Source organism: Gigantopelta aegis, chromosome 2, assembly GCF_016097555.1.
Source record: "Gigantopelta aegis isolate Gae_Host chromosome 2, Gae_host_genome, whole genome shotgun sequence".
NCBI lineage: Eukaryota > Metazoa > Mollusca > Gastropoda > Neomphalida > Peltospiridae > Gigantopelta > Gigantopelta aegis.
In genome coordinates, this window is record NC_054700.1 from 8,680,461 (window position 1) to 8,696,109 (window position 15,649).

The 15,649-nt window shown below is 37.6% G+C and overlaps 1 protein-coding gene across 2 annotated transcripts; it reads right to left on the reverse strand.

Moving 5' to 3' along the window:
* Positions 1 to 1,497: 1,497 nt before the first annotated feature.
* On the reverse strand, positions 1,498 to 15,629 carry LOC121380894. 2 transcript variants are annotated; one of them, XM_041509924.1, is made up of 7 exons: positions 15,553 to 15,629; positions 13,979 to 14,130; positions 8,521 to 8,690; positions 6,049 to 6,209; positions 4,581 to 4,745; positions 4,063 to 4,156; positions 1,498 to 2,844 (listed from the first exon to the last, which is right to left on the reverse strand). In XM_041509924.1, the coding sequence occupies exons 2-7, from the start codon at positions 14,055 to 14,057 to the stop codon at positions 2,386 to 2,388; spliced, it is 1,128 nt and encodes a 375-aa protein (XP_041365858.1). In that variant the 5' UTR covers positions 14,058 to 14,130; positions 15,553 to 15,629; the 3' UTR covers positions 1,498 to 2,385. The 2 variants fall into 2 exon arrangements, with proteins under 2 accessions (XP_041365858.1, XP_041365849.1); XM_041509915.1 differs by having other exon boundaries at positions 15,075 to 15,590.
* Positions 15,630 to 15,649: the final 20 nt, after the last annotated feature.

The following is a 15,649-nucleotide window of genomic DNA, read 5'->3' on the forward strand; positions in this document are numbered from 1 at the left end:
TTATAGGGATCACACAACTATTACAGCCAATCAGTGGCATGTATAATTTCCAGATTATATCTTGAACATCCGTCACTTAAACTGTACAGTATATAATTAAATTTATATTATAAAAGCTTTGATCTGGGTTAACTACCGTATGCATATCCTACATTATATTGTAATGTTAATTATATAATATATATATATAGATATATATATATTATTTTAAAGAAGTTATTCTAGAATATATTTAACTATACGGATTAAAATAAAGCAAGAAGTAAAGATTGTATAAAACATGCTATAATAATAATACAAAATTAAAAGATAAATCACCACAGGTTGATAATAAATAAAATAATTATTCATGTGGGGTGGTTAAAATTTACAAAACATGTTACTGAATGAAAGAATATTTAAAGTACAATATTTCAGTAGTATAAATCAGTAATCCAGGCATCATTTTGAAAAAACAAAACAAACCAACCCCCATCCTCTTTTTACATTGCATGTGTGCAATATTCAGAGCTGTCAAAATTTTCAAATGTATTACTAGCAAAAACCTAGCACATCTTGAACAGAACTCAGTAGCAACGGCATAGATGGAATGCATCAGAAGAATTTCAACAAGAAAGCACTTTTATAATTAATACAAACTGGAAAATAAAAACAAACACAATAATTTTTATTAATTGCTAAAGTGGTCTTAAAGCACAATTTCACTTTCACACACAAAAGAAGAGAATAATTAAAATGCAATCAACAATCCCATATTAAAAAATATTAAGCAAGAACTACATTATTTTTTTATATATAAGTTTGATTCCAATACTTCTAACTTAACGAGATTATCCCGAGAGTTTTCTGACATTCATAGATATACGGGCTCCAATTTTTGTAGGGGCGCGGGTTGCTTTTTCACCGAATTAAACCAAACTGTTAGAATCTGGATCACAACATTTATTCTCATTAGCATTACTGCCAAACAGCTATATAGGGTTGCAAACAAGCCACTATGCATTTTTACATAAACTACAACTAATATTGTGGGTAGAATGATGGAAATATATGGTGAAAAGGTTTCAGGCCAGCTCATTTTCCCCAAATATTTATATAGGTTTTTTTTTCCCGAATATGAAGAGTTACCTCTCCCGACCCAGTCTTGTACACTTAGGATAACATTGTTAAAGAGACTGTCCTGAGTTTGCAGCCATTATAAGATGTTTGCGATAACAGCCTTGTTGGCGACTACCATTTCATACACATAGAATACTAAACGAGCTTGTTTGTCATTTTTATGAAATGAGTGAACAGTTTTGGTATCTGATGAGCGAAAGCGAGTCAGATACCAGCACTGTTCACGAGTTTCATAAAAATGGTAGACAGACAAGCTCGTTTAATATTCTATATTTTGTATTTTCTTTATTACAAACCAACTGTAAACAAGCCGCAGTGCAGAAGTAAGCAGATGTCGAGACCTACTACACCTTATTGTTCTACGAATTGGGTCAGCAAGTGATCTACGTCACGCCAATATTACACTAGTTAGATACTGAGTGATTGTTATGACATGAGGTATATCTTACACTGGTGTGTAATAATAAATACATTTTCTTCTTTAGAATATCAGTGTCTGCATATCGAATATGTTTATTGGGATGTAAAATACGGTTTGGGTTACTTCAAGCATTAGGACAACAACAAATACCTTGTAAATACAGACATTTAATTCGCATGTTATGTCTGTTGGTCTAAAACATTTTACAATGGTTGTATACTCAGGACTGTTCCTTTAAGATGTTTACAACTATCAAAGCCTGCTCAACGACTAAACTTTCATATTATATATATTTACTTGTTTAGTATACCGGTGTCTGTATATTCAAATCAGCCTACTGTTTATAGTAAGCCCTGACTACATTGTATTTCATTATAGGAGGCTAGTACATTTTTTTAATATACAAAATGATTTGAGTAATTAAAAATGCTGACATGGCCAGAAACACACAAAAATAGATATTCTGAAAAAGAAAAAGTATTTTATATGTAATTTTAGTAGTTAAAACTCTTATCACATTACTGGAAAATGTACAATGGCAGAAAACACAGGACAATCTCTTTAAAGTTCTTAAAATTCCCCATTTATGAATCTTTAAGGAACTTTCAGTGTACAACAAACATTTTTACAAATAACTTTCCAAGCAACATTATCCTTGATATTTTGCTAGGATTTCACAATTAACATTTATCTTCCCTTTAAATGTTCAAACAGTGTAAACTTGTAGATATGTTCTTTTATCACAACAAGTGAAAGAAATGATATAAATGTCTTTAAAAATGCACCTGATAAACTACATGAAAACTGTCCATATCCTAAAACAATCTGTTCAGACTAAATAAAAGCTAAAGCTCATCATGTTTTTTATCTTTGATATTTTCTTTTAAAACGGTATCTTTTGAATCTTCTGTTACAGTCGGTTTCCGTTTCAAGTCTTGTTTCTCTTCCAAAACTTGTTTCTCTTCTTCTACCTTATCTTTTGGTGTCACTTTAACCTTGATTGTACTTTTCAACTCACTGTGCTCAGTTATATCATCTACAATTATTTTACTATCGGAGTTATCCATCTGACTTCTTGGTATATCATTCTTTCTCTCAGGTATATCTATCTCATCAGTCATATCAGCTTCGTCATCATCCATGTTTTCCTCTATATTTTCTGATTCATCTCTCACTTTCTCCTTTTCTAAAATACTGCTGTGAAAAATATTTGGAAACTGTCGAACTGCATCATCGATGTCAAAAAGGTACAGCTCTTTCCACGTCAATACTGAATTCTTGTCTTTATCTATGACAGCGAAAAGCTGAAACGACAAAAGAAACAAGCAGTTAAAAAAACAGCAGTTTGTAGAATCTAAATGGACAGCTGATTAGTTGTGATGGCATAACACTAAGTCCTATCCTGTTGATTAACAACGACTCATAGTCTGTTAACTTGGTCATTCACTGGCATAGGAAGCACCAGGGGGTGGGGGCATGGGGCCCCCCACTTTGTTGCAGCAGTGATGGTTTTTATGTATTTCTACATGTATTTATATATATGTCTGTTGTGTGCTCCCCACTTTTTGGCAACTTGCTATGCCCGTGTCATTGTTTATTTTCTTAAATAAATCTGTTACATGTTAAATCAACAACATATAACATTTGGTAGCCCTCAGTAAAAAATGGCAGCTCTATTATTTTCGTTAAAATAAAAGGAGGAAAACGAAAGAAAATATCAACACAGGCATTGAAATAAGTCGAGAACGGTCGTTCAGGTTACTGGGAGGTTACCACATGTAAGAAAAGTCACCAAAAATTTCAACGTAGTTTCGTTTCCGAACGTAAACCAGGCAATGCATTTCAGACTTCCACGTTTCATTTTCTTGTCAGGAATTGCATCGATGTTCGCGCGCACTTGTGCAATTGCAAGCAGTTATAGTTAATCTGCGTTTAAGCAGCATCCACTAGATGAATTTACTTCCGCGTTTCGTTTTCTCGTATGAAATTGCACCAATGTTTGTGCGCACTTGTGCAATTGCAAGCAATTTCGGCAATCCGCATTTAACTAGATAAATTTACTTCCAGATTTCGTTTCTCGTACCGATGTTTGCACATACTGATACAATTTCAGAACATCTGCGTTAAAAGTAGTAGTAACAGGAATTCAATTCTAACTTTCATTTTGTTACCAAGCTATTATTTTGTGGTAACCTGTAAATGGGTTATCAGACACAATGCTTATTTCGATGCCTGTAAACAAAATCATGTTGTATTTCCCCCCCCCACTTGTGGTTTGGAGTAGAGAGCAATTAACATATACACATACAAAAGGCGTTATTCAAAACATCAGCAAGTCTAGCATCTCTTGTGACTGTAGAGATACACATGTACATGCAGTTGACAGGTTGAAAAATATAGAAGCCAATCAGATTACTGGCTTTGCGAATCTGGTAGCCCGAGATATATTTCAGTAGCCAAAACAACCTTGACGACCACTAAGATCAAACACTGGAAGCAGAGATACAGAATCAATGCCATACCTCCTCTAATGGTTTCTGTTCAACTGGTATCATCTGGAAAAAGGACGACTTGTTCACTTCCTCCAGCCCATAGAAAAACTCCAAGAAAAGACTCCTGAAATACACACAAGAGAACATTCTTAATATAATGGTATGGCTTTTATCCTTATTGCTGCCTCAGTAACACTTAACTCAGGCTGCTCTTGAAATTTCAGGGACGAAAATCCAGAGAAAAAATATCCAGAACACTTTGCAGGGTTAAGAAATATAACACCTGTCATGGTAGACAGTAAAACAAGTTGAAAGATAGTAGGAGCTGCCAGATCAGCAAAAAATACGATGGAATTGAAAGGAGAAAAAAGAAAGGGGCAATGGGATAAAGAAATAAATAATACAAAATAAAGCAAATAATGGAAGGAAGGAAGAAATATATTTTTAATAACAAACTCAACACATTTTTACGAACCCTGTACCTACCAGCCTGTAGTCCGATGGCTTAACCACTATGCCCGGTTTCTTTTAATTTTTTTGTTCCTTACCTAACCTGCTCATTAGGGGAAGCAACTCCGAATGTCTTTATTGGGACAGTGAGGTTGAACTGGGTGTGTTTGTCACAGTCAGACTGATCAAATGCCCACAGGTGAGAAAACCAGATGTTCAAAGCAAGATTGCGGCCCACGGCAGACTTGATCTGGTGATACCATCTGAAAAAAACGACAACCATCAAAGTTGAAGTTTATATTAACGGCAGAACCAGAGCACAGCGATTTATTAATCACCGGCTACTGGATGTCAAACTTTTGATAATTATGACATAATTGAAGTCTTTAAGAAAACCTGCTATATGTAGCAAGGGAATTTTGCATGTTTTCACAAAAGAAAGAAATGTTTTATTTAATGACACACTCAATACATTTTATTTACAGTTATATGACATCGGACATATGTTTAAGGACCACACAGATATTGAGAAAGGGAACCTGCTGTTGCCACTTCATGGGCTACTCTTTGATTAGCAGCAAGGGATCTTTTATATGCAGAATCCCACAGACAGGATCGCACATACCACAGCCTTTGATATACCCGTCGTGGTGCACTGGCTGGAACGAGAAATAGCCTTTTGTTGGTACTCTTTTAACCAGTAAGCAGATTAATTTCAGAATATAGACGTTCATGTCTGTGAATTAGTAATGTCCACTAGCAGGGCTAACTCTGGGTGTTCAGAAAATTCTACCAAATTACATCTTCCTGTTAAAACAATTGTAGAAGCGCAGTTATTTTCCAGCAAAATATCAATTATTATATAAAATTATTTCGCCTAATTGAAATAAAATTTGCTAATTGTTTTAAAAATTCCTAATTGGCAAATTTGGTGAGTGCCAGAGCTAACCCTAACTGGGAAAAACAGAATGTTATCATCGATTAGTTTTTTCTGTTCATCCTCTACATCAAATGCAGCCTTTCCATATAGCTTTAATATTGCTAAGTCAGCAGACTGGGTTTATATGTATAATTTAAATATACACCATATGTAAGTATCGAAATAAAGCATTTTGTATTGATTGTATTGCTTAAGTACCAAAGGTGGTAACAAAATCACATTATGCAGGCACTAAACTAAGATAAAAAAGTAGAATAATTTCTCCATTTCCAGAAAAAGGGGAGAAGTTTGATAAAATGGTCAAGTTAACATTTATTTGCACACTATAATGCTTCGTGTTCATTCAGAAAGGTTCCAAATTACACATTTGCTGTAAATTGTAATATTTTGTTATCAAATACTACCACTTTTGGTAATACGTTTTAAGCAAAACAACTGAATATTTCCATTAAAACACAATTATAGTATTAAGTGACTGATAATTAATGTATCAATATATATTAAATGAAAGTATTAATTAGTATTTTTCTGACTAAGTGCTGAAACTATAAGTATAATAGATAAATAAACTTCCACTGATGCAATATGAACCAGCGAGTAGTCAGCACATGGCTAAGACCGGTTACCTGAAAGGAATATACAGACAGTCACCAGCCTGCAAGCGAGCCTGATACCACGGAACTTTCTGTAACCTAGGAAACTGCTTCATGTTCACCGAGTCCACATCTACCCTGCTGTACATTCCATCCTGGTCGAACCCATGAGCCTCCACAAGATGACTGTAGGTCTGAAATATCAAATACATATTATATACATTTCAACTTTTAGCCTAATCTTTGAAAAAAGAAAATGGTTAAAATTAAGCAGTCCTGGCAAGTCATGTTTTTTTTGTTGTAAACTTCTATAGCTTTGTGTCATTTCTATCATATGTATGCCACCCTCCCTCCCGACAGGAAAACTAAAAACTACCAAAACCTACGTTGACAACAAGGAAACAATGCTAAACACCAGACTGTTGTCATTCACAATTAGTGAACATAATCTACCGACCTCAGTGGCGTCGTGGTTAAGCCATCAGACATATGGCTGGTAGGTACAGGTTCATAGCCCAATACCGGCTCCCACCCAGAGCGAGTTTTAACAACTCAGAGGGTAGGTGTAAGGCCACTACACCCTCTTCTCTCTCACTAATCACTAACAAATAACCACTAACTCAATGTCCTGTACAGACAACCCAGACAGCTGAGGTGTGTGCTCAGGAAAGCGTGCTTGAACCTTAATTGGAAATGAGCACGAAAATAAGTTGAAATGAAATGAACATAATCAATTCTGAAGTATTTTTTATTAACCCATTAGCTTATTTATGTGACAGTTCACTTAAATGCTAGATGTATTTTGTTTATAATTTTCTACATTTACATTAACACTTGCAGCTAGTTCATTCCCAAATGGCAGAACAAATGATACGAAAGTTTTATATCAACATTTTGTAGTATTTTACCTGTAAATTTTATTTAAAAATATTTACAAATTCTAGAAACTTACATTTTGATGTCCATATGTCATATAAGAACTTAAAGAAACCAATTCTCAACTTATCTTACATGTATCCAAATGGAATGACCCAAATAACAAAATACCAATAAATGTGTCACTTTGCTCAGAGAGAAGATTAAACTCGATGTCATTCCCCAGTCAACGCTAGAGTATAGCGATACTGTGTCAGTTGTTTAAACTGCTTCATCACAGCAAAGTCTAGTACACTACACATTGCGACCAACATGTCTTCAACATGGTCTTTCCATAAGTCATAAATATCTAGGAATAACGCTGCAGAATTTAGACAAAGTTTCTCATGCTATATTACCTTCTAATTCATTGTCATGACCCCATTTTCTATCATCAGTTTGACAGACTGCAGTGCTCGAATGTAAGAATTTGTTGACCCACCAACACCAATTTTCAAAGCGACTTTTGCACAAATAACATAACTGAAAGGTTATTTTACTTCAAAAGTATTTCAAAAGCACAAAATACTAGCAGATAATATGCATCAATTATATACAGTTTGCGCTTGTTCAGGAGCTTTACCAACAGCAGAAACTAACTAATGGCAGAAAAGTGCCGCTGGTAATGCTCTCGACCTTCGGCAATTTATATCTCAATGAGGGCAATTGTTGTCGGTGCCGTTAAGTTCGTACCATGAGAGGCACAAACAAGAATATGACCTTACACCCCTGTCAATTAAGTCTCATTTGAATTAGTGCATGACCTTTCTAACACTGATTAGCTGGAGAAGTGGGTAACTTTTTACCATTCAAAATTGAAAGCCTGGAGCCTAATTCACTAAACTCTCACAACTTTGCGATCTCGCAGTGCAATGCTAAAAGACTTGCAAAGAGGATGCTTTGTTGTCTAACAGAGCCTAAGAGACCTTTGTGAATTAGGCCTCTTGTGTAGCTTTTCAGCAGGGAACTATTTGTTTTTACATTTCTGATTAGCGACAGTTGGTGATCAGTTGAAAATTGATTAGCAACTACTATTTAACTTTTTAGAATTGTGTAGCAATCTCTGAAATCTGTGTAACGAACTGCGACGCGATACTGAACAAAATATTCACTGTACAGGGCTTGAACGTAACAGTGGCATGACAGCAACTTCCGAATAGGCTTTACCAATGGCAGTTTTTTGCTGCTAGATAAAAAAAACAATGCAATCGGTTAAGAAATAATTTTTAGTTTTTAATTTTGTTTACTCGTTGCAAAAGTTACTGGTTAAAAATTGCTGCAGGCAAGCTCAAAATTGACATACATGTGGGTGAGCATTTTGTCTACAACAAAAAACTTTTAAAATTCCCATTAGGTAACAAATTCTTAATCTGAATCCCTAGCTTGAGCTGATACTGTGATGTTATTTCCAGACAATAATCTGGATTTATGCAGCTAGACATATAAACATCAAAACAGTCGACCACATGACACCTTTATTCATTTCCGGAACCATCTATTTTCTCCCCGATGTTATATCATCCCTGGATGTAAAAACTATAAAGTACTAGCTTGTAATAAACACAATAATTTCTTAAAAACTACAGATACCTTATTTATGAGCAGCACTTCCTTCATTCCCTCTAGGACACACAAGAGATTGTCAAGGACGTCGTAGTGCAGCACTGAGCGGGTGTTGCCACTGCTGAACCACACAACGGCGTCCTGCAGGACTCGCTGGAACCCCCCACACTGCAGAGTCACAGGCACGTGGATGTCTTCTAAAAATAGCAAAACGGATATATGTAGTGCAGCAAGGAACCATCCCACACACTGCAGAGTCACAGGCACGTGGATGTCTTCTAAAAATAGCAAAACGGATATATGTAGTGCAGCAAGGAACCATCCCACACGCTGCAGAGTCACAGGCACGTGGATGTCTTCTAAAAATAGCAAAACGGATATATGTAGTGCAGCAAGGAACCATCCCACCCAGACACTGCAGAGTCACAGGCACATGGATGTCTTCTAAAAATAGCAAAACGGATATATGTAGTGCAGCAAAGAACCATCCCACCCAGACACTGCAGAGTCACAGGCACATGGATGTCTTCTAAAAATAGCAAAACGGATATATGTAGTGCAGCAAGGAACCATCCCACACACTGCAGAGTCACAGGCACATGGATGTGTTCTGAAAATAACAAAATGGATAAATGTAGAGCAGCACAGAACCCCCGTCCCAAACACTACAGTCACAGGCATGTGGATGTCTTCTAAAAATAACAAAATGGATATATGTAGTGCAGCACAGAACATCCCCCCCACACTGTAAAGTCACAGGCACGTGGATGTCTTCTGAAAATAACAAAATGGATATATACTGAACAAAAAAAGAAACTTCCGATTTGTACATATAGTATTTGTTGTGTTTAAGAATTCCTTGTGTAATGAAATTATATAGATAGTTTTAGCCGTGAGCTGTATTATCAGGATTCATGAACTTTATCGATTATTTTTGCACTGTTAATCGTCGACAACGTGAAATTCAATTTGCACATGCATGCATGGTTCGACATGTCCCGTGTAGTATTCGGTCAATTTTTTTTACTTGTCTTACTGACATTGTTGTCAAGTGAACGAAAACGCTTCAAAATTTGTAAAACAATTAATGTTTTTTACATTGTAGCATTTTTAGTATGCCAAGAATACCCAATAATTTATGCAAACGGGCGATTGGCATGCTTGATGCTGGCATGTCGACAGAAGACGTTGCAAGGCATTATGGGAGTTCTAGTCGAGCGATATACGAAATCTTCGCGTAAGATTTCGAACGACAGGAAGCACCAACGACTTGCCACCTCGTGGACGTCCGCGTGTTACAACACGTGGTCAAGACCGCTATATCATGAACACACATTTGCGCAATCAATTCCAAACTGCCACTGCTACTGCTGCTAACACACCTGGGCTTCACAATAACTGAATCAGTGGGCAAACTGTTCGTAATCGTCTGCAGGAGAACAGTTTACATGCACGACGTCCTGATGTCGGATGCGTTTTAACGCAACGTCATCGTCTAAATCGTCTTAATTGGGCACGTGTACACACTCGTTGGATACGGCGACGCTGGAATACCGTTCTTTTTTCGGATGAATCCCGATTTTCTTTACAACGTGGTGATGGCAGGGTGCGCGTCTACCGTTGGAGAAATGAACGCTATGCTGACTGTTGTGTTCTTGAACGAGATCGTTTCGGGGGTGGGGGTTCTGTCATGGTCTGGGCAGCCATTGCCCATGGTTATCGTTCACCACTAGTCGTCATTGATGGCAATTTAAATGCTCAACGTTACCGCGATGACATTCTCACTCATCACGTCATTCCTCTGTTCCATAACAACGCCAACATATTGATTTTTCAGCATGATAATGCCACCTCTCATACAGCTAGAGACACTGTAAATTTTCTTAGGACAAATAACATTGATTTCATTGATGACTGGCCCACTAAAAGTCCTGATCTCAACCCCATCGAGCATGCCTGGGATAGTCTGGACAGACGATTGAGGCGTCGTCCCAACCCCCCCGCTAACGTCAACGAACTTCGTCAAGCGCTCATTCAGGAATGGAACAATATTCCACAGGCAGAAATCAACACTTTAGTCAATTCTATGCGCCTGCAATGCACTGCAGTGGTCAATTCAAGAGGTGGTCATACCAGTTATTAAGTGGGTGTTTTTATTTTTAACCCCTACCACACTTGGTCAAAATTTCTCCCAGTTTCTGTTAACCTATGGCCATGATTTTTGCCTCAAACGATGCATCATGGAACACTCTTTAAACGCATATATAACAATTATTCCCCCAGTTTGTTTTCATCAAGTTATGTTCAAGCAAAGTTAGCGGAAGTTTCTTATTTTGTTCAGTATATGTAGTGCAGCACGGAACACCCCCCAACACTGCAGAGTCACAGGCACGTGGGTGTCTTCTGAAAATAACAAAATGGATATATGTAGTGCAGCATGGAACACCCCCCAACACTGCAGTCACAGGCACGTGGATGTCTTCTGAAAATAACAAAATGGATATATGTAGTGCAGCACGGAACCCCCCCCCCCCCCCACACACACACACTGTAGAGTCACAGGCACGTGGATGTCTTCTGAAAATAGCAAAACGGATATATGTTGTGCAGCACGGACCTCCCCACACTGCAGAGTCACAGGCACGTGGATGTCTTCTGAAAATAACAAAATGGATACATGTAGTGCAGCACGGCAACACACTCCCCCCCACCCCCAATACTGCAGAGTCACAGGCACGTGGATGTCTTCTGAAAATAACAAAATGGATATATGTAGTGCAGCACGGAAACACACACTCCCCCCCCCCCCCCCCCCCCCCCAACATTGCAGAGTCACAGGCACGTGGATGTCTTCTGAAAATAACAAAATGGATATATGTAGTGCAGCACGGAAACGCCCTCCCAAACACAGCAATCACAGGCACGTGGATGTCTTCTGAAAATAACAAAATGGATAAATGTAGTGCAGCACAGAAACCCCCTCCCAAACACTGCAATCACAGGCACATGGATGTCTTCTGAAAATAACAAAATGGATATATATAGTGCAGCACGGAAACCCCCTCCCAAACACTGCAATCACAGGCACGTGGATGTCTTCTGAAAATAACAAAATGGATAAATGTAGTGCAGTACAGAATCCCCCTCCCAAACACTGCAGTCACAGGCACGTGGATGTCTTTTAAAAATAACAAAATGGATATATGTAGTGCAGCACTGAACCCCCCACACTGGAGCGTCACAGGCATGTGGATGTCTTCTGAAAATAACAAAATGGATATATGTAGTGCAGCATGGAACACCCCCCCCCCCCCAACACTGCAGTCACAGGCACGTGGATGTCTTCTGAAAATAAAAAACTGGATATATGTAATGTAGCACTGAACACACACCCCCCCCCCCACACACACTGTAGAGCCACAGGCACATGGATGTCTTCTGAAAATAACAAAATGGATATATGTAGTGCAGCACGGAACACCCCCCAACACTGCAGAGTCACAGGCACGTGGATGTCTTCTGAAAATAACAAAATGGATATATGTAGTGCAGCACAGAACATCCCCCCCCCCCCCCCCCACACACTGTAGAGTCACAGGCACGTGGATGTCTTCTGAAAATAACAAAATGGATATATGTAGTGCAGCACGGAACACCACACACTGAAGCATCACAGACATGTGATGTCTTCTGAAAATAACAAAATGGATATATGTAGTGCAGCACGGAACACCACACACTGAAGCATCACAGACATGTGATGTCTTCTGAAAATAACAAAATGGATATATGTAGTGCAGCACTCACTGGAGCCTGCCATACTGGAGATTCACAGGCAAATGAATGTCTTCTGAAAATGACAAAACTCACTCAAGATATATATAGGCATTAAAGGTTAACTTTATCATAAAATGATGAACTCTAGGAAATTATCTTCTTTTTGGGAGTATATATTTTGTGGAGGCAGCATGTCTCGAACCCCCATTAAACATCGCTTGCCAGTCTTGAACTCTGTATGCTAAAATTCCAGCTCATGAATGCACCTGTATAAACTGTACAGTTTAAATGTATTTTACTGTATAATTTATATTCCCAATATGGCAATAACAAGTAAAAAGTGAACATTATTCCTACTGTTGCTTTCATGTAAGTCCTGCAAAGAGTCATACAAAAATACCTATGCTAAACATTCCAAATTTTATCCAAAAACAAGCACGCCTTGTGAAGTCATTTTATTGTTTTCAGTGTGTATGTCTGATGGGGATTGACAAAATTAGCGTGGATAACTCACATTTGGAATATGTTTTCAGGCCACAGAATGATGCAGTACACCACTGTTAACTTAATTTATTAGAACAGACATAATTAAATACTGGTGTATATACATGTGAGGGAAACAATTTAGCATAGAAATTGTGAATTTTCAATGCTACTATCTTTTGGGAAGGGGCCCCATGTTCAGACCTACAGAACACCTGGATAAATCTCTGTACACTATAGAGCAGATGGGGTAAATCTAGCCCGAGTACTCGGACTGTAAGAGAGCTAGACGGACATTTGGACATAAATATGCTCTCATTACAGTCAGAGACCAAGCTATGTATTTTTTTGGATATTGCCGACAACCAAAAAGTTGTCAAAGATTTCCGCTCTAATACCACAACAATCCTATGTTTGATGTCAAATACATTTGCATCAACCATTTTCGAGTTACTTGATTAAAAAAAAATCAGATATTAATCACTAATACACACACTACAGAAAGAAACCCGACAGCACCCACATTCAGCTAAGCTTCGGCAAACTCCGAACAGCAGAATTCTAAGTCTGCCGACCTATATCGTGATGTTGCATCACATGATCGCCCACTCAGCCATTCCGTCTTCCAGGGGCCATCTCAAAACGACAAGTGCCCGACAATCACAAAAAAAGCTTGTTTTGTGTAACGACACCACTAGAGCACATTGATTCATTAATCATCGGCTATTGGATGTCAAATATTTGGTAATTTTATCATAGTGTTAGAGAGGAAACCCGCTACATTTTATCATTAGTAGCAAGTGATCTTTAAAGGCCTATGCACTATCCCACAGACAGGATAGCACATACCACGGCCTTTGATATGCCAGAATGGTACACATGCCAAGCAGGCATACGACTTGTAGATGAAATACTTTTTTGACCTTGAGAAAACGTGAATGTAATATTGTTTTTGTGTGTGTGTGTGTGTGTGTGCGTGTACCACTCTGTCGCTTTGGTGATTGTCCACAGCCCAGTGGTAAAGCACTCAATGGATGCATTGTCAGTCTGGGATTGATCCCCATCGGTGGGTCCATTGCGCTATTTCTCGCTTCACCCATTGAATAATTTGTATCATTTCATATGCCTTAGTATGATTAGCAGCTTTGCCCATATTACCAATATCAAAATTTTGAGGCCTGTAATATAAAAACAAAATAAAATTAATATTGTCCTTTTAAATTACCCATCATCTGTTCATTTGCCCTTTGCACCATGTAGACGTCTTCCCGTTTGTAAATGTTGAGAAAATCGGCCATTGGCATAGAGGTTGGCTCCTGGTTACGTCTCTCCTTCTTCGACGTTTCCACAGACACTTCAATACTTCCATACTTCTCCCTGCCAGTAAAGGAATCGTAAATCGTTATTTGAATCATTGAGACATTGCAACATTTTGATTTTACTGTCACGGGTATCAAATCTTGTTATTTAAATATTTGTATTCTTATTGAGATAAAATATTTTTTCCAACAAAACTTAGTATGATAAAAATACCAGACCCCTACTTAAAGAAAATAGACGGGAAAATTTTAAGTAGGTTTTTTGGTTTAACTACTATAGAGCTAGCACATTGATTAATTCATCATTGGCTAAATACTGAATTTAAAACTTTGAGAAGTCTCCATAAAGAGGAAACCGGCTACATTGTTCCATTTAATAGTTCCAAGCAAGTGATAATTTTTCTATGTGTTACATTTGATAAAGAGTACTTTTTTCTTTAAACTTTTCAAACATAATATTTTGTCTACAATTATTAAAAAACCCCACAAAAAACAACCAAAAACATGTATGTAAACAGCATTCACTGCTCAATATGGAAATCACAGAACTATTTTGACGGGGTGAAGATAATAAGTTGCAAGTAAACGTTTTTCTTTGTGGGGGTGGGACTTTATGGCATTGAAACATTTCAATTTGACAAATATTGCACCAGGGTCCGTGCTTATAAAACTTAAAGTCTAGACTTTAATGTAATGCTATTTGAATGGCGTTGCCATGACGTTAAAGTCTGGATTTTAAGGTTTATAAGCATGGGGCCAGAAGTCACTCTACATTGAGCTACATGTCACCACCCCCCCTCCCCCAATTTTAATTTTTTACAGTAATTCATAAGTTGTTTGTAATACATTATAGTACCATTCATACTATAATGATATTATATAGAGAACATAATATTATGCCAATGATATTGGATCCATGTTATATAACTTTTAACAATAACCACAAAAAACAAAACAAACCACACACAAACAACAAAATTAAATTGCACATATTTCCATTACCTAAAATAGTAATCATTCCATTTGGAAAATGCCGGATATTCTGAATTGAGTAGTGCTTGTTTCATGAAAATGGGCTTTCCCACTTTTACAAAATGTTCATAAAACACACTTGGTGTTGAGAATTTTCCTATTAATGTGATGCCCAAAGGTGATAAATGTTTACCTAGGGGTTGCCCATGGCCAGGTGGGTCTTCCCCATGGCAAATTCTCAACCAAGAACATGTAATAATTAGACCCCAAACGGTAAAAACGTCTATGAAATGCATGCTTTTTTTTGGGCCAGCTACACAGAGCAAATAACTGTACCTAACAAGCAGTCTATTTTTAGCCGCGAAAAATAAACACGATCAATGAAACGTGCATGCATTTCAGGAAATCGCTGAGACAAGACTGTTTAGCGCTTCACACTAGACAAGTTCTGCAAAACTACTGTTGAATCGCTATTGCCGAATTATTTCATCAATGAACAATCAGTTACTGTTGTTATAAACTCCTCGCTCTTTTCCGCGGCGCTCAGCCAGTGGAGGAGGCCATGTTGCCACTAACGCATCATGGGTAATTTTTCTTTATCATTG

What these genes read in the sequence shown, in the direction of transcription:
- LOC121380894 (XM_041509915.1), bottom strand. Translation starts at nt 15,340, where the DNA reads ATGCATTTCATAGACGTTTTTACCGTTTGGGGTCTAATTATTACATGT. An exon ending in GGCAAATGAACAGATGATGG is followed by an intron (nt 8,691 to 13,978) that starts GTAATTTAAAAG and finishes TGCTATTTTTAG; the next exon opens with AAGACATCCACGTGCCTGTG. An exon ending in AACAGAAACCATTAGAGGAG is followed by an intron (nt 2,845 to 4,062) that starts GTATGGCATTGA and finishes TTGTCGTTTCAG; the next exon opens with CTTTTCGCTGTCATAGATAA.